Consider the following 22993-nt stretch of genomic DNA (forward strand, 5'->3'; position numbering starts at 1 on the left):
TGACTTATCTGGGTTTCATTCAGCAACAGTGGAATCCCCCAGAGCATTTAATTTTTATAATTTACATATACTAATAATGACAGCTTAAAATACACGAGCAATAAGGCTAATGAAAGTGTAATAGTTCACATTAAATGGTTACTGAGGGGAGCTTTTTCATGTAGTCTTGTGTTAATCGGCTGCATGAAGTGCTTTCCAGAATTGCTGCAGTACAAAGGAAAATAATGCAGATGGGAGCACTTCAGGGGACAGCTACATGCAACTCAGCAAGGGAAAATCAAACTCACAGTAATTTGAAACCTGAAAAAAAAAGAGAGAGAGAAGTTGAGTAATGGCCATGCTAGCCCTAGGGAAAATCGCAAGAAGAAAGAAAGTGATCCCAGACATGCACATGCAAACTGGTTAATTGAAATTAATCATGTGGTCAGCACTTTCTCTCTGTTGAAAGGGAATCAAGAGAGTCAGCAATTATTTTAGGGAATTTGATCATGTTCCAAATCCACTCTCAGACTTTGCAAGCTGATGTGGTGTGCTTGGTTGTTTCGACACTAGGGCCCTTCAGCACTGTGGAGTCGTTGTTTTTCTTCAGTCACCCGGAAATGAAATTAAAATATAGCACTTAATTTAGCACTTGATTTTCTAGCATAGCAGTGCCCATCTTCACACTCAAGGTCCTTCTATAATGTTTACTGTGGAGTAAGTTCCATTTAGCAAAGGTCCTCTGCAATTTTAATTGCAAGTTTTCTACTGGCACCTTCTACCTCTAATTGCTTCTTGCCCAGCAGAGCCAATACATTGCCCCTTCATTGTGCTTAGCTTGTCAGTTCCTGTTTCTTACAAGGTGCGAGTACTTCAATTATTGGTTTCCACATTTATATATACAGATATATCATGCGTGTGTGCACACACACACACGTATATATTTGAAATAGTGTTAATTCCAGTCCCTTCATCTTTTCTCCCCCTTTATTAATGAAGATGTTGATGATTATTGCATATGGATATGTTTTAAGTCATGTTCTTCTCTTTTTCTTTTCTTTCATGACCCCCCTTTTTTGTTATTGTTAGATTTGCAAATCTTAATAAAAATATTGGTTTCTACGCATGAACTTTTTTTTTAATTAAAAATATATATTTCACAATGCAAAGAAATACAACCATTAATGAGAGAAAACAAGTAAAATCTCCCTCCCCCCAGAGAAAAGGAACTGACCAATAATGGGACAGCTCATTGGCTGCATTGAACAAAAAAAAACAGCAGAGGCTGGAGCCCCCCCGGAGCAAACATCTAACTTAAGCAGAGTTATCCTGAAAAGCCCCAATAGCACTTTGTCAATACACACAGGACAGGCTGGTGTTGCCACTGAATTTTTAAGGCAAAAATGGCTGCAAATCAGGTCTGAAGAAAGACAGGAGGGCAATACAAACAACACTGGAGTGCAATCGGTTGGTAACGATGCCTGAATTGTCAGTCAAAAGTGAATGATGGATGGCAATCCCAGTGTGGAAGAAATCTATATCTGTATATATTTTCCTAAAATCAGCAGAGTTGGTTAATAGGCACAGCTCTGTCTCAGACTGGAATTGGGTATCCGGCTGTATGTACACCTATTCAAGAGTAAGCCATTATTTCTGAGTAAATATGCATAGGACTGTGCTGTCAGTCTTTAGGATGCATAACATAATGGCAGAGAAGTCTTAAAGATAATCTAGCATAGGTTCCTCCACAGAATATACCCAGTGCTTTAAAAGTTAAAACAAATATATCTATGGTTCAAAATACCAAACTTCTCCACCTAAAAGACCGAAATAGCACATTTGTACAACTCCTCCCCTCAAACATTTGTAATCTGCCCTTCCTTAAAGGAGTACAGGATGGCATACATGGTTTTGCACCTCCTGCTTTTATTCTCAGAACCATTCTGTGAGATGGCTTAGGCCAGGGATGTGCAGCCTGTGGCCCAGGAACTGCACGCCTTTACTTATTTTTCTTTTTTGAGTTTTTTTGAACATACATACATTTGTATATATTCATAGCAATGAATGCATATGAAATGCCTCTCTCTCTCTCTCTCTCAATACAACTTACTAGCAATCATACATCGGCTTCAACAAAAGTGGCCCAGATAGCCAAATAATTATCCATTCCTAAATGGCGTCTGTAGGACACCCATTCAGATATTGAAAGTGCTCTAAGGTCCTCAAACCATTGCATTATAGGAGATGAGTGTTTATCCTTCCAATGTTGTAATATCACAAGTCTTTCGGCTGTCAAAAGGGAGTGGAGAATCCAGCTACGCTTACCATTCATTAATTCCCATAAAGCAGGTAAATCATTTAAAAGAGCACGTACATTGGTGAATATTAAAAGACTGTTCAAGAACAGAATTTATCCATATAGTAACTCCTTCCCCAAAAGAAGAAACTACTACATGTAGCCAAAACATATTTTTAAAAGCAGCACTAGTACTGCATGCCTCGACTGTGGACTGCCCAGAGTCAATCCTGGCTCTCCCAGTGCTGCTGAATTCCCCCCTCCCGATTTGTACTGCCTCCCTCAGAGCTGTTTATACAAATCACTCCCTGCTGCTAGGAGCGATGAAAGAGCGATCTGTATCAGGACTGCCTGTGTGTCTGCATGTGCACATGTGTGTGCATATATGCATGCGTGTGTGTACACATGTGTGGTCCCTGGTCCCCAAGCCAGCAAGCATCAACATACAACTCTTTGGGCCGAAAAAGTTGTGCATCTGTGGGTTAGGCTGAGAGGTGGTGACTGGCCCAACTCACCCAGTGAGTTTCATGGCCGAGTGAGGATTTGGCCCTGGCTCTGACTGGTCCTAGTTTACTACAACACTAGCTCTTATCTGAGTGCCTTTGAAATGATCCTGTCTGCTTCTGAAGAAATGTGTTCTGTTTTAATTGGACACAATATGGCTTGGGATTACACATTACCAGCTGTTGGTGCTAAAACAGTGCAGACCTCCAACCACCCGTTAAGAACATTGGGGGTGGGGAATGGATTTTTAGAACCTCTTCAGATGAATGGTTCTATTGATGAATTGCTCTTCTGTTTAGGAAATAATTCCCTCTGTTTTTGATGTTGAGGTGTGCATGTAGCCCAAATGGCACAATCTATGAATAAGAGGCTCGGTGGAACCCCCAGAAGGTCTGCCAAGCACAAAAAATCTGGTTTTTAAAAAATCTAAAGTCGGGGAGGACCCCAAAACAGTCCAATGAGGACTGAGTGCTCATTGGCCACAGAATGTTGACTGACAGGAGTGGAGACAAAACCAGATGAGAGGGACAATGTATCCTGGAGAAGGGCATGCCTCTCTGACTATAAACTGCTATCTCAACTTGCTACTGCTTTTACCAACTGATGGCCTCTAGTTCTAACTGTGAGGTAGAGAAGCAGCAGCAGACAGCAAGGAGCTGCTACCTACGCTCACTGCTGCTTTGACCCGCTGGGCTGGGCTCCTCCTCTTCTTCCCTCACAGAAGCTGTGGAAACCAATTGCCCTGCCGAGGAACAGAAGATGCAACAGAAAGCAAGGTGAACTGCCATCCTTGCCATCTCTACTCATGAATGCTTTGACTAGCTGAGCTAGACTCCTCTTCCCCCCCTCACAGAGGCCACTGTATAACATTAAGAAATGGTGCCTGAGCTCTTTTTACTTTTTCCTCCTCATCTCTTTTTCCTGTTTTTAGATTGTAAGCCCGAGAGCAGCATCTCTCTTGTTTTTACTGATCTGGGAGCCTTTAGTTTAAGCAAACAATCAAACCTACTCCACACTGAAAAGTTTTGTTTCCCGTTCCAGTTGAACTTCCTAATATCTAACTCTGGCGGTCAGATTTATTTATTACATTTATATCCTGCTTTTCTTCCATAAAACTCAAGGAAGCATACGTAGTGTTCCCAGGTGGTCTCTCATGCAGGCATTGATCAAACCCAAGCTAATTAGGGTCAGCAAGGTTGCTGTATCATTTGCTTTCGAACTATGCCTTGGGACAAACCCCGTAGAACCTTGGAGTAAACTAAACTCATATACCAAGATACAAATTGCCAAGTATCGCTCTGATTCTCTTTCAACTCATCCCCATCCCCTGAAAGAAAGAAAAAATTAAAAAGCTGGTTAGGACTGTGAAATGTCTCTCTGTATCAATAAAACTGTTCAGAAAACCTATTTCTCAATTCTGAGTGCAAGCCTTCACTTGACATGCATTACCATACTTTGCTGAAAGCTTATCTTGATGTTTATATTACAAGTGCCGACTGTAAAAGTTCCTTTTCATGCTCATAGTAAATGATTTTAAATTTGTGGAGGCTTTCTTTAATTTTGGAAGCCCTTCACATACCTTTGATGTGTCAGTTCTCCTATTGTCGAGATCTTTTTCTCCAACTGTATTAGAGATTATAAGAAATATACAGTGTATTAATATTATTTTACTTACTCTGACTATAGGCAAAACACTAGGAGTTTCTGGAGTTAGCCAGAAATACCTCATCCCTATCACACTGGCCATGTACGCATGAACTCATCGGTGCACAAAACAAGAGTATACATTCTTTAAAGAACTTTGCTTATATTAAAACAAGGAGGCTTGTGGAACCTTAAACACTAACACATTTATTCTGGGGCATAAGCTTTCATGGAGTATAGTTCACTTCACCAGATGCATGAAGTGCTACTGAGTTTCAGGTTTATATACAGTACATATGGCGTGGGGGGGTGGGGTTAGAAGGAAATCAGACACAGAAAGTAACGACAGTGACAATCACATTATTAACTGGCCATTCACAAAGCAATTGCTGTGATAATGCAAACTTTCTGGCACAAGGTAAGTCAATTAATTCATGCAGTGTAATAAAAAATCCTTTATCCCAGTTCAAGCTTCTAGTGATAGAACTGAATGTTGATTTTAGCCCTATGTGATTGCTCTTGTGTCTGGTGATGGTGCTGCTTTTTGTTGATTTAAGTGTTTAAAATTTTGATTTTTCATATATATATATATATTTGTCTCTGTAAATAGAGGCCGCGGTGGCCTAGTGGTTAAGGTGCTGAACTGCAGACTGGAAGGTCGGCAGGTCAGCAGTTCGAGACCCGAGTGCTGCGTGACAGAGTGAGCTCCCGTTTTCAGTCCCAGCTTCTGCCAACCTAGCAGTTCGAAAGCAAGAAATTGCAAGTAGATAAATAGGTACCGCCTCGGCGGGAAAGGTAACAGCGTTCCATGCACCTCGGTGTTCAGTCATGCCAGCCACATGACCACGGAACAGCACTGGCTCTTTGGCTTAGAAACGGGGATGAGCACCGCACCCTAGAGTTGGACACGACTGGTTGGGGACACCTTTACCTTTCACCTTTACTCTGTAAATATGTTTTAATTTTACTGTCCATGGCTCCAAGATGTTATACACTGAAATAAATGCAATAAATAAGCAGTACTTTATTTCTCGATTTCTGTGTGTCTGAAAATAACATAATGGGAGTTAAAAGTTTTCCACCAAGCAAACATGAAGTCTTCACTCCTGATTTATATATTCTGCTGTTATGAGATTTACATGCAAGAGTTATTGCATATTCCATAACTTAAGAGATTGCCTGATTTCCTACTGGCCTGTTCAGTTGCTGCTGGACTCATTTGAAAATATCCTGGTGTTACTCAAGACGTCAGAGGTTTGGTCTTTCATGGCCTTTAGCATCACAGCACCCACTGTCTGGAATTCCCTACCACTACAAAACCCTTCAGAGTTTTCACTTCTTACTGAAAATGTACCTTTCCCAACAGGCATGTGCAGGAAGGTAATCTTGTCCTCTGTATAAACCCTTCTTTTTTGTACATCACTTGGAAATATCTTTAATGTAAACAATTCATAAATATCGTTAAATAACGAAACCAGGTTAATATTGTTTATTATTTACATAGCGCCATCAACGTGCAAGGCACTGTACACAATGTGCACAGTGTAGTAGCAAAAAGGAGCTTGCATTCTAAAATGTGACAGATGGGAAGAGAACAGGAAGGAGAGGGGCTCGGAAAGGCAGAGGGGCACGGGGCCGAGGGGAAGGATACGTGCAAATGCAGTTACGCATACACATGCAGCCCGATCCTATGCATGCTTACTTGGAACTAAGTCTCACTGTGTTCAGCGGGGCTTACTTCCATCGAGGTGCACATAGGACTGCATTCTTAGGGCGCAATCCTACGCATGTTTAGACAGGAAAAAGTTGCAGGACATTTCCCCGTCTAAACATGCATAGGATCGCACCTTTACTCATTGCGATAGGAGGCGGGGTGTCGCGGGTGTCGCTCTAGCCCCGCATTTCTCTGTTGAGGGCGCTCTGGCGACGTCCGCTCCACTCCGCGGAGACGGTGCGGCGGCATTTCCGCTCTGCAGGGGATCTGATTTTCCTCCCTCACACAGAGAACGTCGAGGTTACACCACTGAGATGCCATGGGATAGAGCGACACCGGCCTGCGCCCGTAGAGCCTCAGGGCCAAAGGGCGGCTTTCAACGCTTAACCGGAAGTTCAGACTAAGCCGCTGTGGTCTTTTTCTATCTCGCTCGCGCCCTTTTTCCCCTCAGTACTTCCGCCTGGCAAGGAGGGTAGCGCCATTGGGTTGTGGGAGTTGCTGCTTTCAAACTAGGGATGACCTTTACCTGCGCGGGAGTGGAAGTTTCCTCATTAGTCACGGCAACGTCCCGCTTGACAGCAAGTCTTATCAGCGCTGCTGTCAAAGGGTTAGAATTGTGACTGGCGAGAATTCCCCCCTCCCAGCTGTCTCGTGTGAATTGGTTTCTTCCAAGATGGCGGCAGGGCGGCACCAAAGAGGCGGGCGAGCAAGAGCGACGTCTCGGGAGGGCAAATCCCTGTCCGGGGCCGGGAGCACGTGAAGCCGCCGGCGCTGTTAGGCGCTCGTGAGGAGGGCTGTTCCCGAGGCCCGCAGGACGTTCCGCGCGTGGCGGCCGTGCTGCCCGCGTCGCCGCGCCATGGTGAGTGGCTGGGAAAGCCGCGGGCGGAGGGCCCTGGGCGCGGGCGCTGCGCCTCGCGGCCTTCGTCGCGCCCCCACGCCCGCAGCCGCGAACTTCAGTTGCTGCTCTTCCGCCCCCGTCTTCCCCCACCTGGTGCCCCGCCAGATGTGCTGGACTACAGCCCCCACGACCCCGACCTGCTGTTCTCCAGATGCGTTGGACTACTAATCCCACATTCCCCTAGCTGTCTGGACGGCACCAGGTTGAGGGAAGCTGCTCAGACCTCCGTTATGGAGGCGGAGGGAGCAGAGGGCCTAATGCCGTCGTTTCATTAAAATCTATGGGAGCCTGGGCAGCGGCACCTGCAAGGGCCTGTACATGGAGAAGCAGCCCCGTCAGCAACACGGAATTCTTTTTTTGTGGGAACTGAAGCAAACTGACACGTAAAAGTGTTTGCATTCAGGCTCGGTCTCTTGGATATTGTTATAGAATCATAGAATAGTAGGGTTGGAAGGGGCCTACAAGGCCATCGAGTCCAACCCCCTGCTCAATGCAGGAATCCAAGGCAGAGCATCCCTGACAGATGGCTGTCCAGGCTCGTCTTGAACGCCTCCAGTGTGGGAGAGCCCACCGCCTCCCTAGGTAAGGTTGAAGTGGAGCTCCTGAGATTAAGATGTGTGTACTCATGACAAAGAACTAACATGGGCATCATGGACTGCAAAATATTGGTTGCTGCAGTGTGTATCAATTAACCAGATATATAGCAACTTTTTTGGTTTAATTTTGGATTTGCTTTTCAATTCCAGATACTTATAAAATGTAATGCGTGTTGGGAGGCTTTGCATGCCGTACAACCCACATATTTAGGGAGGCAGTTGTTGTTCAGTCGTTAAGTCTCCATGAGCCCATGGACCATAGCACGCCAGGCCTTCCTGTCCTGCGCTCTCTCCCGGAGTGTGCTCAAGTTCATATTCATTGCATCGGTGATGCTATCTAGCCATCTCATCCTCTGCTGTCCCCTTCTCCTTTTGCCTTCAATTAGGTAGGCAGAAAGGCTGTCAATTTTGGACCAGTTTCAAGTAGCTAATTCTTGTCTTGCAGCCCCACAGGCGGAAGAAGCCCTTCATCGAGAAGAAAAAAGCTGTAACATTTCATTTAGTACACCGAAGTCAAAGGGACCCTTTGACGGCAGATGACACTGCACCCCAGAGAGTTCTGTTGCCTGCACAGAAGGTGATTGTGAAAGACAGTGTTGTAGGAAAGTAGCTTACTTCTTGGTTCTTAAGGAAGTATGGTTTAAAGAACAACTTGGGCTGCAATCTTATACTCACTTACCTGGAAGTAAGCCCCATTGATCTCAGTGGGCCTTACATCTGAGTAAACATGCATAGGTTTGCACTGTTGACCTTCTTAGATAACTTTGAAAGGGGATCAGACAAGGCTTTCAATGGATACTAGTCATGATGGCTATATTACCTTCAGGATCAGAGGCAGCATGTCTCTGAATACCAGTTGGTGGGGAACAACAGTGGGAGAGCCCTCATGACTTGCTTCCCAGAGGCATCTGATTGGACACCATGGGGAACATAATGCTGAACTGGATAGGCCCTTTGGTCTGATCCAGCTGGGATCTTATGTTCTTCCTGGCTGAGGAAACCTGAAATTCACCTTTTGAGTTAAATCAGCTCCACTGCAAAAACTGTGTAGAAAGTTACACTGTAGCCAGCATGCCTGTTTTTCCTAAAAGATTTGTTTTTATGTTGATTCCTTTGAAAATACAGTCCTTTATGATCTAAGTTTATCAATAACAAACCTTTAGGGGGATGAAGAAAAAAGAAGGGAAGAACAGAGGAAATATGGAGTATTCTTTGATGATGACTATGACTACTTGCAACACCTTAAAGAAGCTTCTGGGCCTTCTGAGCTCATTCCATCCAGCATACCGGATCAACAAGGCAGGATCGTAGTGACCACGGAAGGGGAGGTAGAAGAGGAAATTCAGCAAATTCCAGTAAGTACAAGATGTACTTCAGAACTTGTGGTGGTTCTCTCCTGTTTTTCTCATATGAACATTCAGCATACAAATCAAGTTTTGTTTTTTTTAAGGCAGGGTCAACAGTTTTAAACTAAATAAAATTTTCTGAAAATGTTTAACACAATAGCACTTATTGACTGTGAATTTTGTTATGATGGACTAAAATGGCTCTCATTTTGATCCAATATTGGTACTAAATAGTAAATAATATTGAATGATAACATGCGTGACAAACTTTTGTATTCCTTTGATTTATTCAATTTCTATCAAGTTGATCTAAAGAAGTCCTTTTTAAGAGAAGAGAGCAATTTTAAGTGTGTATTTGTGGCAGGCATTTTGTTTAGGGGCATGGAGGGAAGATTGTTGCCAAACACTAATCAGTTGATAAGGTGTAGTGGTGACAGAACATGCTCCACAGAGTGTTAAGATATTTGGCACCTTGTCATACATTGTATTTAATACTAGCAAGATCATGTTTTGAGACAACTCCATTAAGTTTATGCACGAACAATTCATTGGAAGTAATTAACCACAAACCCTAGTAACTTTTCTAGGACTTACTTACAAGCAGGAGCTTTTATTCCCTTCACTCTTGCTTGATTTACGCTCCAGAGAAGTTGTATAGAATAGCTTCTTACAAACAGTATGCAATTGGTAAAAACAAATGTACACATGCTGATTCTAAGAATTCAAAAGAAAGAGGCAGATACCAAACAAATTGTATCGTCCTAGAAAGCCAATCATACCACTCTCAGGTTTTTGTCTCTTGAGGATTATCTTAAAGAAAGGCCTACTGTTTTCTTCTGTAGGCTCCAACTATTAACTTGCCCTCATCAGTGTTTGCATCAGAATTTGAAGAGGATGTCGGATTGTTAAACAAAGCTGCTCCTGTTTCAGGTACTACAGGGAACATTAATTATTGGGTGGGTTAAAAATGTAATAAATATGGTGCAATCACATGGGTGTGTGTTTACTCAGAAATCCCACTGTGTTAAATGAACTCTAGGGTTGAAGGCTTAATCTGTCTTCCTTTCATAGCATCTGTTATTACAGAATATTTCACTGTAGAATTATTTTATTACCATATTTTCAATGTGGCCTAGTGAAAAAAGGGGTAATAAACTATTACATAGTTTCTCTCATGTTCATATTATATATATATGTCTTTATTTTTCCTTCAAAATCAAGTCATAATCATTTAGAATTGATCACTGACTTTACCTGATGCATTCTGCTACGATGCAGGTAAAATGTGGCAAACTCACTAGAGAGAAAATTGTGTGCTTTCTCTTCATTTATATCTATAGTCTGCCTCATGCCAAAGATTTAAGATGGGTAACAAATCTCCTCTCACAGAACAGAATAAAATCTAGTTAAATGCCTCAACATTTCCCAACTCCTTCCTAGATTAGGCCTGAGCCCTAAATACCATCCCAATCAGGTGGGTCTTACAACACCTTTGAAAGGTACTTAGGTTTGACATTAAGTCTGCAACAGAAGCCAGTTCCATAACTGGGCCAGCCACAGAAAATGATTTTCTGACTTTGGCGAAGGACTGCTGTTCAGGGCGAAGTGGCTGTTTGGTTCTGGCAGTATCTGAGAAATTGACTGAATGTTGCCATACGTACTTGATAATATTATATATGTATATAATAATTATATTTATTTATATCCTGCTTTTTTCCCCAATACTGGGACTCAAGGTGGCTCTGCAACATTAAAACTTATACAATTAAAACCTATAAATAGAAATATAAATACAAGTGTACAAAAGTTAAAATATAATTAAATCATCAATATTAAAATTGTAAAAATATCAAAACATTAAAAGACAAGAAAAATAGTATCCATCTTCCAGACTAGTTATCCCCAAAGGCCTGCTGGAACAAAAAAGTTTTTACATGCCTGCGAAAACACATTTTATTGTGTGCTGTTTGGTTTTAATTTTTGTGAACCGCCCAGAGAGCTTCGGCTGTTGGGCGGTATAGAAATGAAATGAAATAAATATCAAGGAGGGTGCCACTCTTGCCTCCCTGTGAAGGGAATTCCAGAGCCTTGGGGCAGCCACCGAGAAGGCCCTCTCCCACGTTCCCACCAGGTGTGCCTGTGATGATGGCAGGACGGTGAGAAGGGCTTCCCCTGAAGATCTCTCTAGGGCTCATAGGGGAGAATACGGTCTTTCAGATAACCTGGACCCGAGCTGAATAGGGCTTTATAGGACATGAGCATTTTGAATTGTGCCTGGAAACAGACTGGGAGCCAGTGAAGCTGTTTTAACAGGGGAGTTGTATGCTTCCTGTAATCAGCCCCAGTCAGCAGTCTGGCAGAAGCTCTTTGAATCAGCTGAAGTTTCTGAACACTCTTCTGAGGCAGCCCACATAAGAGTGCATTACAGTAACCCAAACAGGATGTAACTAAGGCATGTGTCACTGTGGCCAAGTCAGACATCTCAAGGAATGGGTGCAGCTGGCGCACTAGCTTTAACTGTGCAATGCACTCCTGGCCACCGCTGAAACCTGGGCATCCAGGCTCAGGGCTGAATCCAGAAGTACACCCAAGCTGCGAACCTGTGTCTTCGGGGGATTGTAACCCATCCAGCACAAGCTGAATCCCTATTCTCTGATCTACCTTTCGACTGACCAGGAGCACCTCTGTCTTGTCTGGATTAAGCTTCAATTTGTTTGCCCTCATCCAGTCCATTACTGCTGACAGACACCGGTTCAGTACCCCAACAGCTTCTTTGGAATTAGATGGAAAGGAAAAGCAGAGTTGGGTGTCATCAGCGTACTAGTGACACAGAACCCCAAAACTCTGGACAACCTCTCCCAGTGGTTTCATGTATATGTTAAATAGCATGGGGGACAAAACAGAACCCTGAGGGACTCCGCAAGCCAATGGCCAGGGAGTCGAACAGAAGTCCCCCAGCACCACCTTCTGGGTCCACCCCTCCAAGAAGGAATGGAGCCACTGCAAAACAGTGCCTCCAAGTCCCATCCCAGCAAGGCGGCCCAGGATACCATGGTCGATGGTATCGAAAGCTGCTGAGAGGTCCAGCAGAACCAACAGGGACACACTCCCCCTGTCTAGTTCCCGGCGTAGGTCATCCACCAAGGCAACCAAAGCTGTTTCTGTCACATAATCGGGTCTGAAGAATAACATATTCTTTTATCTGTCATTAGGGCCTAGGCTGGATTTTGACCCTGACATTGTTGCAGCGCTTGATGACGACTTTGATTTTGACAATCCAAATAATCTCCTTGAAGATGATTTCATTTTAAGGGCCAACAAATCAGGGAGCATAGAGCAGGAAAAGGAAGCTTGTTGGTAATGAAACAGAAAATGTATTACTATTTTTATGTTCTTTGTGTTCCTTTTTTTGTCAGTGGGGGAGGAAATTCTACTGCTGGATGAAACAGAATAATTCCAAATCCTTAACTGGTAGCAGCACCTAGAATGGACTGTTTAAACAGCTTTACATGTACAGATTTTCAGGCTTTGAAAAATTACTATCTTATCCTCAGCTATCCAGTAGTAAAACAGGAAAAATACTGGTCTTCTAAATAATAATCAACATGTTAAGTGAGGTAAAGATGATAAAATTTCAGGAAGGTGATGCATTTTTTAATACTGTTCATAGGGAGTCTAAATCTGGAGATGAAGATGAATGGGAGGACATGGAAGAGGAAGAAGATGGAAAAGACATTCAGAGTGATGAAGAATATGATTCTGAGGGTCCTTTGTCAGATGACACTGAAATTAGAGGAGAGATGAAAGAATTTTTTTTCATGCAAGAAGAGACCAGGAGTCGTTTCACAGAATATTCCATGACCTCTTCAGTAATGAGAAGGAATGAACAATTGACCCTTCTGGATGAGAGATTTGAGAAGGTGCGGTAATAGTAATGATTTCAGTTAAGGTATCCTTGGGAAATATTCCTCAACTTGAATTCATTGATTCTCATCTTTTAGCTGATCCACACAGATGAATCCATATGTAAATGTCTGTTCCATTTATTTTATATTTCCAGTGATAGCAAGACAGCTGACTGAACTGCTGATCACACATACTCTGTAATAAGACTTTTGAGTAATTTTGTCTGATACCAAGTGCCATTACTCATCTTGAACTACAGATATTTTCTTGTCTTAACTAGTGGGATAGCAAGTAACTTTGTGTTACATAAGCTTTCCATTCTCAGTGGAAATAAAATGAGAAGTTATTCTCAAAACTGAGGGCAGTATCCAACGGGGTCATTTGCCAAGTGGTCCTTCCTGTCAATTCCATTGCACAAGCTGAGCCCACCACTTGCACAATTGAGATTTAATGTTTCCTATAGAAAGCCCTGAAATGATCGGAAATGCTCATTTCTGGATCAGGACAAGTCAGTGGAGCTCCCGTTGACAAGCTCCACTTACTTATCCCATTCCAGAAATATGTGTTTCCAGTAGTTTCTGGGTTGCTCCCACAAGCGCTAAATCTCTGTTGCGCAAGCAGTAGATCTCACTTGTGGAATGGAATTGGTGGGGGCACAGCACTCTGTTGGATACTGCCCTGAGAATTTTTTCAATGTGGTTCAAATTTGTTACTGTAGTTCTATAACTAGTTCTAAATGTATTTCTGTTGAATACTGGTTGTTTTTTCATATTTAGTTCTTTGAGCAGTTTGATGATGATGAAATTGGAGCCCTGGATAATGCCGAATTAGAAGGTTTCATTCAGAGTGACAGTACTCGATTACAGGAAGTCTTGAATGACTACTACAGAGAAAAAGCAAAGGAGTATGTAGAATGTCCTTACTTTATGGTTGGTTGGTTTAAGGGATTTCTGTACCACCCTTCAACATCTGTTTTCAGGACAGGTTACAAATAAAATAAGCATATTAACCAAAATGCAGTTAAAACATCAAAAGCAGCAGTTGAAAGCACCATTAATATATGAAATTTAAATGTCATTTAAAAGGATAGAAGCATAGGCTCCAGGCAGCCCTCCCTGGGGAGAGAGTTTAAGAGATGTAGCATCACAAGCAAAAATGATGATCCACATAAGTAGCCTTTTCTCCCAACTCCATCGTTTGTGTTTATGGAAAGGAAGAAGGTATATTTTTGCTTTGCTGGTGAAGTGTTTCTAAATTATGTATCTTTTAAAACATGTTTCCTTGATAATTTCCAGAAACCACATTGAAAGCTGTATAGTTTTATTTTGAAGAATCCTGTCATGAAAAGGAATGTATTTTACTATTAGTTTAAGTCAGTTGTGGCATGTTTGTTCCATAGAGAAGAGCCTGGATGTTTACATATCCAGACTTGACTACTGCCAGCATCTGCTGCTTTCTGAGAGGGGAGCCCATATCTTTTAAGCACAGTAAAATGCTTGGTTTGCCATTAACTTGATGCATGTATTGCTTTTTTACTCTATCTTGGCTCAAATGTATAAGCAGGGTAAACAGTATCTGTCTGTAGTAGCACTGAATTGCTGTGCACTAAAGCAGAGGTTCTCCTTGCCTCCCCCTTCTCAGTTTAGCACATGCGGCCACTGCTTTTACTTGCCATTTTCCAGCTCATTGCTGGGCAAGTCCAGCTGTGACGTGTGTGCACTGGAAAGAGGCAATTGCAGTTGTGGTGGTGTCTTAAGTAGCTCATGAAGGAAAAGGAGGAAATATATCTCTAACTGAGATAAGATAACTATCTTCCCTATCCAGAAAACCAGCCCTACTATGAAAGCACAGTGATCAAAAGGCACTTCAGGTTTTGCTGTTGCAATGAATCTTATTCATCTTTTCACCTCCCCTTGTAAGAAGGATGTTGGGATTTATACCAATGTTCAAACAAAGAACTGAACTGTAAATGCATATACGTAATTGTAATGCCTCAGAGGTCAAGGGAGATACTGCATTGGTGTACAGGTAATATTTCCTGCCCCCCTTGAAAATGACCATTGGGATTAAGCTCAGACTTGAACTGTGTCCTGAATGAGCAGATCAGCTTTCATTCCAGTTTTCCAGTCAGATAATGCATTGCAATATGTTCAGCTTTCTTCCTTTCTCAGCAGTAACTGTCTTTGTCAAATTTGCATGCGTTAATTTAGACATAAGTATTTTGGTGTTCCTGAAATCATAAAAGATCAGGCAATAAAGTGGTAACTGGATAGATGTTTGCCAAAAAGATTAGCGAAGTTCTAACAACAAGATACGTAGCTAACAACATTGGAATGAAACGCTACTTACTGTTCTTTAGGCCTATTAAGAAAAAAAACTTTTAGCTTTCTAAAGCTAAGGTGACTGCTGATATTATGCAAGCCTACAGCGCTGAATCCATTGGTGGCTTTGCTTTAGGGGAAAGTGCTTCCCCTCACACAAGTTAGGACATCTGATTTTTGCTGATCCCCCCCCCCTTTTGCAGCCCTCTGTCCTATCTCCTGTTCTCAGGAAGCAGCTCTTTATAAGGAAGGGTGTAATGGCAAAAATGGGGTGCCTCGACTTGTGCAAGCAGAAGCGCGTTCCACCAAGAGAAAAGCTACCATTAGATACAAGCCACATTTTATTGTGATTTGAAGTTAAGGGGCACCCCTCTCCCAAATTACACCTTTCCAAAACCTATTGTGCACTTGCTGGTTCTGCTGCACTGTTTAAATCTGTATCCCTAAGAGATACTGGTTTATGGGCATGGACTGGTCAGCTATTATTAAAGTTAATTTAGGAGACAATCCTATGCATGTTTAGACAGGAAAATGTCCTTCAACTCCCAGCATTCTCCAGCCAGTCATGCTGACTGGGGAATGCATGACTGGCTGGATAATGCTGGGAGTTGGAGGATATTTTTCTGTCTAAATATGCATAGGATTGTGCTGTTAAAATGTTCAGCTGCCTTCATGCATCTTTTACTTTCCCCCAAAGCTGTGTGAAACCTGATGCTCTTGTAATCAAAGAAGATTCAGAGCTGCTCCTGAATGAGGAAGAAGATGAGAGAGAAGAAATCGTAACCCTGGTTATTGAGGAACCTAGAGAAAAATGGGATTGTGAATCCATTCTGAGTGAGTGTCCACAGTTATATCTTTTTTCCAGTGGTTAAAAAATGCAGGGATAATGATGCTGCCGTTGTTCAGAGCAAGGGTTGCGTTATTTTTCAGGCAGCTATGTTTAAAATCATACTTATGCATAAAAGTTAATTCTTGATTAGTCAACCTTGTGAATCTTTTTCTCTTTAAGGTACCTATTCAAACTTATACAATCATCCAAAACTTATTGAAGTTCCTCAAAAGGTAAATGTTCTTAATCAGTCTTAAGTTAAAGATTTCTGACCTACAATGAATGGGATCCCAAGATACACCCAAGGATTTGGTCATGTCTAGCAAGATTCTTGATTTTAAAGAAAAATAAGACAGCAGGCCCTCATATTGGGTCATAAAACTGGTCTTGAAAGGGAAGGTTGTAGGGCAAGGTGGAGGGCATGGGCCATACCCATTGACACCAATGGAGCCTTTTAAAAAGCTTAATTGCTACGCAGGAGCGGTTTGGGAGTGTGTGTTGCAGTGTATGGGGAGGAGATAGTTAAAACTTCCTTCCCCAGCAGTGACCCGGAGGTTCCTCACCTCTGCTTTAAAGGATGGGTGATGCTCCTTTACAATGGATTGAATCCAGACTTAGTAATACTTAAGAGTGGACTCATTGAAATCAATGGGACTCATGTCAGTCATGACAGATTCAGCATGTATAAAGAAACAATGCATAAGAATTGATTTAAAAAAAAACTAACCTAGGCATTTAATCTCCCCCCCCATCACATTTTAATTCTATTTTGTTAGAACATTTGACACTTTTGTAGTTTTGTCTAAATTGAATTTTGAATCTGATTGACTTGCTGGGCATTATCATTGCTGGCTTATAGTTGTTGCTTTAGAAGTGGGTTCATTAGTTTCTGCATGTGTTTGTTATTTAGCCCAAACCAATTGAAGTGTCTAACAAGACAGGAATCCCTCTGGATGTTTTGCCTCAAAGAAGAGTTACAGCTAAGCAGGCTGAACGCATGCAAATAATTAATGACTGTGACCTGCCAAGAGTATCCACACAACCACGTTCCAAAAATGAGACTAAAGAGGATCGGAAAGCTAGAAAACAAGCCATCAAAGAAGAAAGAAAAGTAACTTAACTTTTTAACTTTCATTGCAAACTTACTTAATAAAATCTAATTTTGACTAAAGAAGGGGTCATAGTTTTGTTAAGTCAAACTAGCACCAATTATGTTGTAACTCCTAAACACAAATCAAAGTAACTGCGATTTTACTGTTTATGGTATTTATACATTACATTTATATTCTGCCTGTCTTCTATCAAGGAAGTCAAGAGACCTCCCATAAGGTTCCCAGGTGGTTTCCCATCTAGGCACTGAGCAGAGCCAGACCTGCTTAGCTTTAGCAAGATTGCTGCATCGTATGGCTTTAGTATTTTATACTGAATGTTTGCTCCCTGCACCCTTTCTTTCACTACTGCTGTTTAACGCATATGTGATTTGCTCGGCAGTGTGTTGAGTACAGAAGTAACAGGGGTTCTAGTAGGAAGACTGATACTCTATGACAGATGGGGCAAAGGTGAAAGGGAAGGATAGTGCCCAATAATGGCTGAGAGTGGAGCTGCAATGGGGAGATAAAATGGAATATGGTTATGATAGCTCAAACAAGACTTTACAGAAAAAATAGGTTTAAGGAAGGATTTGAAGGTGCATACTGTAGGAGGAGTTCAAGCACACAGAGTACAATGGCCGAAGTCACAAAGGTTGGACTGGAATGAGTGAAGGGGATAAAGGAAGCTGTCAGAATTGTTTAAAGAGTAGAAAGCATGAGTGTAGAAACAGTCAGAGGTAGAGAGCCTTACAGTGTACTTTTTATTAGCTGAAGTGGTTTGCCAGTTGCAGCCCTGTCTGTAGAAAGTGGACCTTGGCTTAAATTACTCATGCCCTGGTACATTCAGACTAGACTGTTATAATGCACTCTATGTGGGCCTCTGTTATAGACAGTTCAGAAGATTCTAATGTTATGAACACAGCCACCCAGGTCTTTACACACAGCAGTATGCTGGTTGCATGGATCTCTGTTTGGGGGCAGAAGGTACAATACATTTAGAAGGGTAACCCAAACTCGGTTTGAGAGACACTGCACTAGGAGTGTAAAAGAACCCAAGGACTGAAAGGACTGATAGCATGAGGCCCCTGACTTGTAAATATTCCCGGTGGTAACAAGAAGAATAAACTAGCTTTTGGTTTATTTTATTGTTGTGAGGGTTCTTTTTGCAGCATCTTTCCAGAACAGGACTAGGCAAGCTTTTCAGGCCCGCAGGCACATTTCGCGTTTTTTTCCAGGCACATTTCTTTGCCTGTCCTTCCTTCTCCTCCCCCTTGGGGCTTTCTTCGCCTGCCACCTCTCCTTTTTCTTGTCACTGCTGCTTCTGCCCCTGCTACCTCCCTTCTTACCCCCTACTCCCCTCGACTCGTCCCCACTGCCGCTTCTGCTGCTCGTCCCCCTCAGCAGCAAGGAAGCAGGAAGTCAGCAGATTGAGCAATAAGTCTTCCAATCCGCCGACTTCCCGCTTGCTAGCTGCTGAGTGTGGCAGGAGGCAGAAATGGCGGTGTAGGAGAACTGGGGGGTGCACTCAGCGGTCCTGCTGGGCGCTAGTTTGCCAACCCCTGCTCTTGAACATACACAGTGAAAAGTACAGCACAGGGTATATGCTCTGCATCTGCACATAAATTGAGTACTTCTTCTGTGCATAGAGCCTCTTCCACCAAGTGTTCTAAAAACCAGAAGTTTCTGATACCGTCTGTACAGTAAAGCTTATTAAGACTCAAGGAAGAGGGCAGATGAAACTGTAGGGCAACTGTAGAATTAGGATGCTTTAATTGGTGTCCTAGTTTATGATGTAAACTGCTTTCAGAACTTCTTGATAATTGGTATGCAAATGTTCTAAATAAGTAAATATGCAAATTACTTACCTGTGTAGGAACGCAGGATGGAGAAGAAAGCAAACAAACTGGCCTTCAAGCAAGAGAAGACAAGGCAAGAGAAAGAACTGTTCAACCTAAAACAGAATATTCAAGGGCTCACATTATCATAATGAAAGGACTGCTTCATGTCAAGGACATTCAACTTATTCTTGCTGAAACTTTTGGAAAGGATACTTCAGTCCAATTTATCACAGAAATTTAAAAGTCATGACAATTATCTTTTTAAAACTAGATCTAGCCACATCAGCATTTGTTTAAATGTAAACTCATTTTTGGTTACTACTAAAAGAAAATTGTTGTGATATTTTTCTTCTGTAGAAATGATGCCAGCTATTTATTGACTTAAATTGAATTGGGAAAACTTAGTTATACTAAAATCTCTTTTTGAAGCTCTTTTGTCTTCTTTTGTTACATTAACTTTTAAGGTCATATTGCTATGTTACTTACTACATGCAGGAATGGTGTTCAAGATAAATTTATAAAAGTAGAGCCTAACTTTTAAGCCCATGATTTCTGAATTAATCATGCTGGTTAAGTAATGAATGGGATCCAGTTTTGACACAAGTGTGTAAGAACTGCCTTAAAGTATCAGACTAAGGATCCATATAGTCCAGCACTTATTACCAATAGCAGTTGGCCCGATGCTTCCGGAAAGCTCATAAACACTGTATGAAGAGGGATAATCTTCCTCCAGCATCTGGTATTCATACGACCTCTGAATGTGGAGATTCCATTTACCTATCAGCTTACAGCCATTGCTAGACCCATTATCCCAGATTTTTCTCCTCCCTAAACCTTTCCTAATCTAATAGTCATCTCCACATCTTGTGGTTTCTGCTGTACTGTTTCCCACTATACACTTAATAAGAGTCAGTGTAAATAGTAAAATGTTTGTCTTGGTAACACAAGCTGCTAACTTCTAGCTTGTCTTGTTCCTTCAGCATTTCTTGAATGCTTCCTTAGCTAAAGAAGCAACTGTCAAGCTTCTGTATTATTCAAGTCAAAGTGTAAAAGTTTACATTGTGTTATTAGAATAGTCACTGGTCTTGCATAAGCAAGCAGCTTTAGATCAGTTTAACTTTAGTTTTCTTGGGCATCACTGGATGAAGGAGGGACTGTGTGTGTCATAATTGTTTGTCAGCCAATGACATTTAACTTGGGCTTTTGCAAGTAAAGGAGCTAGTCAAGGAAAAGTAAAGTACCTGCTGCTTCTGTCTCCCTGGAAAAAGTACTGAGGGAATTTGAAATCACTGCGCTATGAGATGAGTGTGGTTGCTGGAAATAGGGCAAGTGCCATAGGTATGTAATGATCCGAATAGTCATTTTGAGGTAATTGTTAACTCTTTGAATGATTGTAGTACAGGCTCTCTGCTCTTCATTACATTTAAGTAAAGGTATTCCAGACTGGTTGATAAAAGTATCTCAAATCACCTGAGCAGATGGCATCATGCAGTCTGCCCTGATCACAATGGATATGATCATCAGTATCCTTGCTCAACATAGTAACCTCCTTATAAATGTCCTTCTGAATGTTTAGACGAGCATTTTTCTTCCGTAACTGGGTAAGGGTATATGAATAATATCACTGGTGAGAAGAGGGGGAGCATTGTGGGAAGAGGATAAATTCTGACCTTGCATAGTCTGTGTTGATGGGATTGCACATAACTGATGTGGATAGAGGTGCATAGCTCTATCTTGATATATTTTGGTTTGCCCTTTCATTATCTGTTGTACTTCATGTATTTGGTCTGAGTGTTTCCTATTCTTGTGATTGTGACTAAATGTAAATAGTACAATAAGGACACTTGTGACACAGAAGGAGTAATACTCGAGACTAGAAGAAACTCACTCTCTGGAACTTAAAGACTCAGGGCACTATTCAACACAGCTAAGTATGCATCAGTTCACTGATTTCAATAGATATAAGAATCTTTAATGGTGTGGCTTAGTGTAGCTGTCATGTTCCTGATCTAACCATAGTTAAGAGACAGAGTACCCTGTACAAGAGGGGAAGAGAAGAAACACACATTTCCCCTTTTCAGAGCTAGCCATGATACACCATTACAGATCTACTGATGATCTCTCTAGTCATTGTTGGCTTCAACACTTTCAAACTGCTTTAAAACATTGTTACAAACCCCAATTTGAAAGTAATCTTCATGTTAATAGTAGATTATATCCAGCTGCCAGCAGAATGGACATTACCAGCAAAGTAGACCCCCCCACAATCTATTCCAGAAGGTTGGGGAACTCTACAAAGCAGATCTGTAGGGTGTGCAAGGTAAGGAGAGGAGGGGGAAGCCATGCAAGCGACAGTCTGCTCACATGACAATGGACAGAACAACATATGTAAGTATAATGCTGAAGAGAGGTGCAGAAAAGTATAGTGGCGTACATTGTGCTCCTGGATTCTTAACTAAGGTTAGGATATTGGGGAATATTATGCCTGCACCATCCCTGTGTTGTCAGTTGGATCATATGGCCACAATCCATCAGCTGGACTATACCAGTGTAAGTACTAGGTTGCCCCTTACATTAAATTATTCCAAGCATTGCTTATCTCCATTTTATATCTATCATGGTTAAGCTTGCACTACAATTGGCTTACAAATACCATGAGATTGGAGTCGAGACTTTTTCCTTTTAATAATTTTAAATTTACATCTTAGGAGTAACACTATATAAATGGTAAGTGTTCAAAACACTTTATCCATATTAATAGGCTATGAACAATATTCTCGTATTACAGACAGACCTGAGGCAGAGATTGTGTTGTCTGTGTATTAAACAACTTCCTTAGTGCAACTAATATATACACACAGCCTGTCAAATACTTGTTTTCCTATTGATTTCAAAGATATATTTGTGTACAGTAACTGTCTAATTCATATAACTGCTGTAACTGGATAGCTGGACTCTGGCTAGTTTTATCTCTTCGATCTGTTAACGCTAGTATTTGCTTTATGAATCTTCTGCAGATTAAGTCTGTCAGACCTATTTTTCAATCACCAGAATACCTTGTTGCCTTAATTTTAGTCATTTATTGTAAGACCTCAAGGCTAGTGCCTGAAAAATAAATCTTCCGATTACAAATGGTCATGTTGTATCCAAAAGCTCCTCTACCTGCAGGTGTTCTGATAAGGTAGCCAAATGTACATGGAATGTCCCATTTTTGTCTTAATTCTTAGCAGGCCTATATTTTGCTCATAATTTTATAATTATGTCATTACAGAATGGCTATTTTTAGTTGTATAAGAACTTGAAATAATCTATTCGATATGTCAAATCCTGTGCCTTATTGGAGCATCTCATGAGCAAAATTTATTGTATTATCTCTAAAAGCTCAAGTAAAAACAAGTATTTAAATTCCTTGCTGCAATACAGCAGTTCTAGCTACAGTGGTGAGAAAAAGTTTGTGGACTCAAATAATAATTGGGGAAATTCCATGGTTTTACTATGATAGCCTTCGTGAATCAAAACCAGTCCTTTTCTAACTATCCAATAGGGTTTCTATTAACGAATATTATACATTAACAAATTCTATGTCTTGTGAAATGAAACGATGTATAAATTAGGCAAACAATGAGTATTTAGGAGTCAGATTATGTGCAAAAGTAAGTGAACCCCTGGCTGCATCAGCTCAATTAAAGGGAATAATTTGAATCAGGTGTTTAAGTAAGTAGGTCGATCTTGAGGGAAGAGTTTGGGAGGCCCCACCCTATAAAAGGATCAGAGACTTTGTGAGTTTGGTCTTTGTGTGGGAATACATCATGCCACGATCAAAAGACATCTGAGGATCTTGGAAAAGCAGTTACTGTTGCTCATCAGTCTAGAAGGGGTTACAAAACCATTTCTAAGGATTTGGGGCTCCACCAATCCACTGTCAGGCAGTCTACAAATGGAGAAAGTTCAAGACCGCAGTCACTCTATCCAGGAGTGGTTCTCCTACCAAAATCTCTCCAAAAACAAACCAGTGCATTGTCCAGGAAGTC

General features: G+C 41.5%; 1 protein-coding gene and 1 long non-coding RNA gene across 2 annotated transcripts; one reads left to right on the plus strand and one right to left on the minus strand.

Annotated features, from left to right (window-relative positions):
- Positions 1 to 213: 213 nt before the first annotated feature.
- LOC146359611 (uncharacterized) lies at positions 214 to 6201 on the minus strand. The gene is made up of 3 exons (XR_014786728.1): positions 6126 to 6201; positions 4359 to 4402; positions 214 to 300 (listed from the first exon to the last, which is right to left on the minus strand). It is a non-coding gene; the product is annotated as an uncharacterized LOC146359611 (long non-coding RNA).
- A 738-nt stretch (positions 6202 to 6939) lies between these two features.
- Positions 6940 to 22662, plus strand: LTV1 (LTV1 ribosome biogenesis factor). Its single transcript, XM_084827769.1, has 11 exons — positions 6940 to 6996; positions 8077 to 8208; positions 8795 to 8986; positions 9820 to 9907; positions 12190 to 12334; positions 12648 to 12897; positions 13660 to 13787; positions 15902 to 16038; positions 16214 to 16266; positions 16944 to 17144; positions 18998 to 22662. The coding sequence occupies exons 1-11, from the start codon at positions 6994 to 6996 to the stop codon at positions 19109 to 19111; spliced, it is 1443 nt and encodes a 480-aa protein (XP_084683895.1). The 5' UTR covers positions 6940 to 6993; the 3' UTR covers positions 19112 to 22662.
- Positions 22663 to 22993: the final 331 nt, after the last annotated feature.

The sequence above is a fragment of the Heloderma suspectum genome, chromosome 1 (genome assembly GCF_057233095.1).
Source record: "Heloderma suspectum isolate Gila_16-S chromosome 1, 16-S_ref, whole genome shotgun sequence".
Taxonomy (NCBI): Eukaryota; Metazoa; Chordata; class Lepidosauria; order Squamata; family Helodermatidae; genus Heloderma; species Heloderma suspectum.

Coding starts and splice junctions, on each gene's coding strand:
- LTV1 (XM_084827769.1), top strand. Junction 8,209..8,794: donor TTCTGTTGCCTGCACAGAAG/GTGATTGTGAAA, acceptor ACAAACCTTTAG/GGGGATGAAGAAAAAAGAAG. Junction 9,908..12,189: donor CAAAGCTGCTCCTGTTTCAG/GTACTACAGGGA, acceptor ATCTGTCATTAG/GGCCTAGGCTGGATTTTGAC.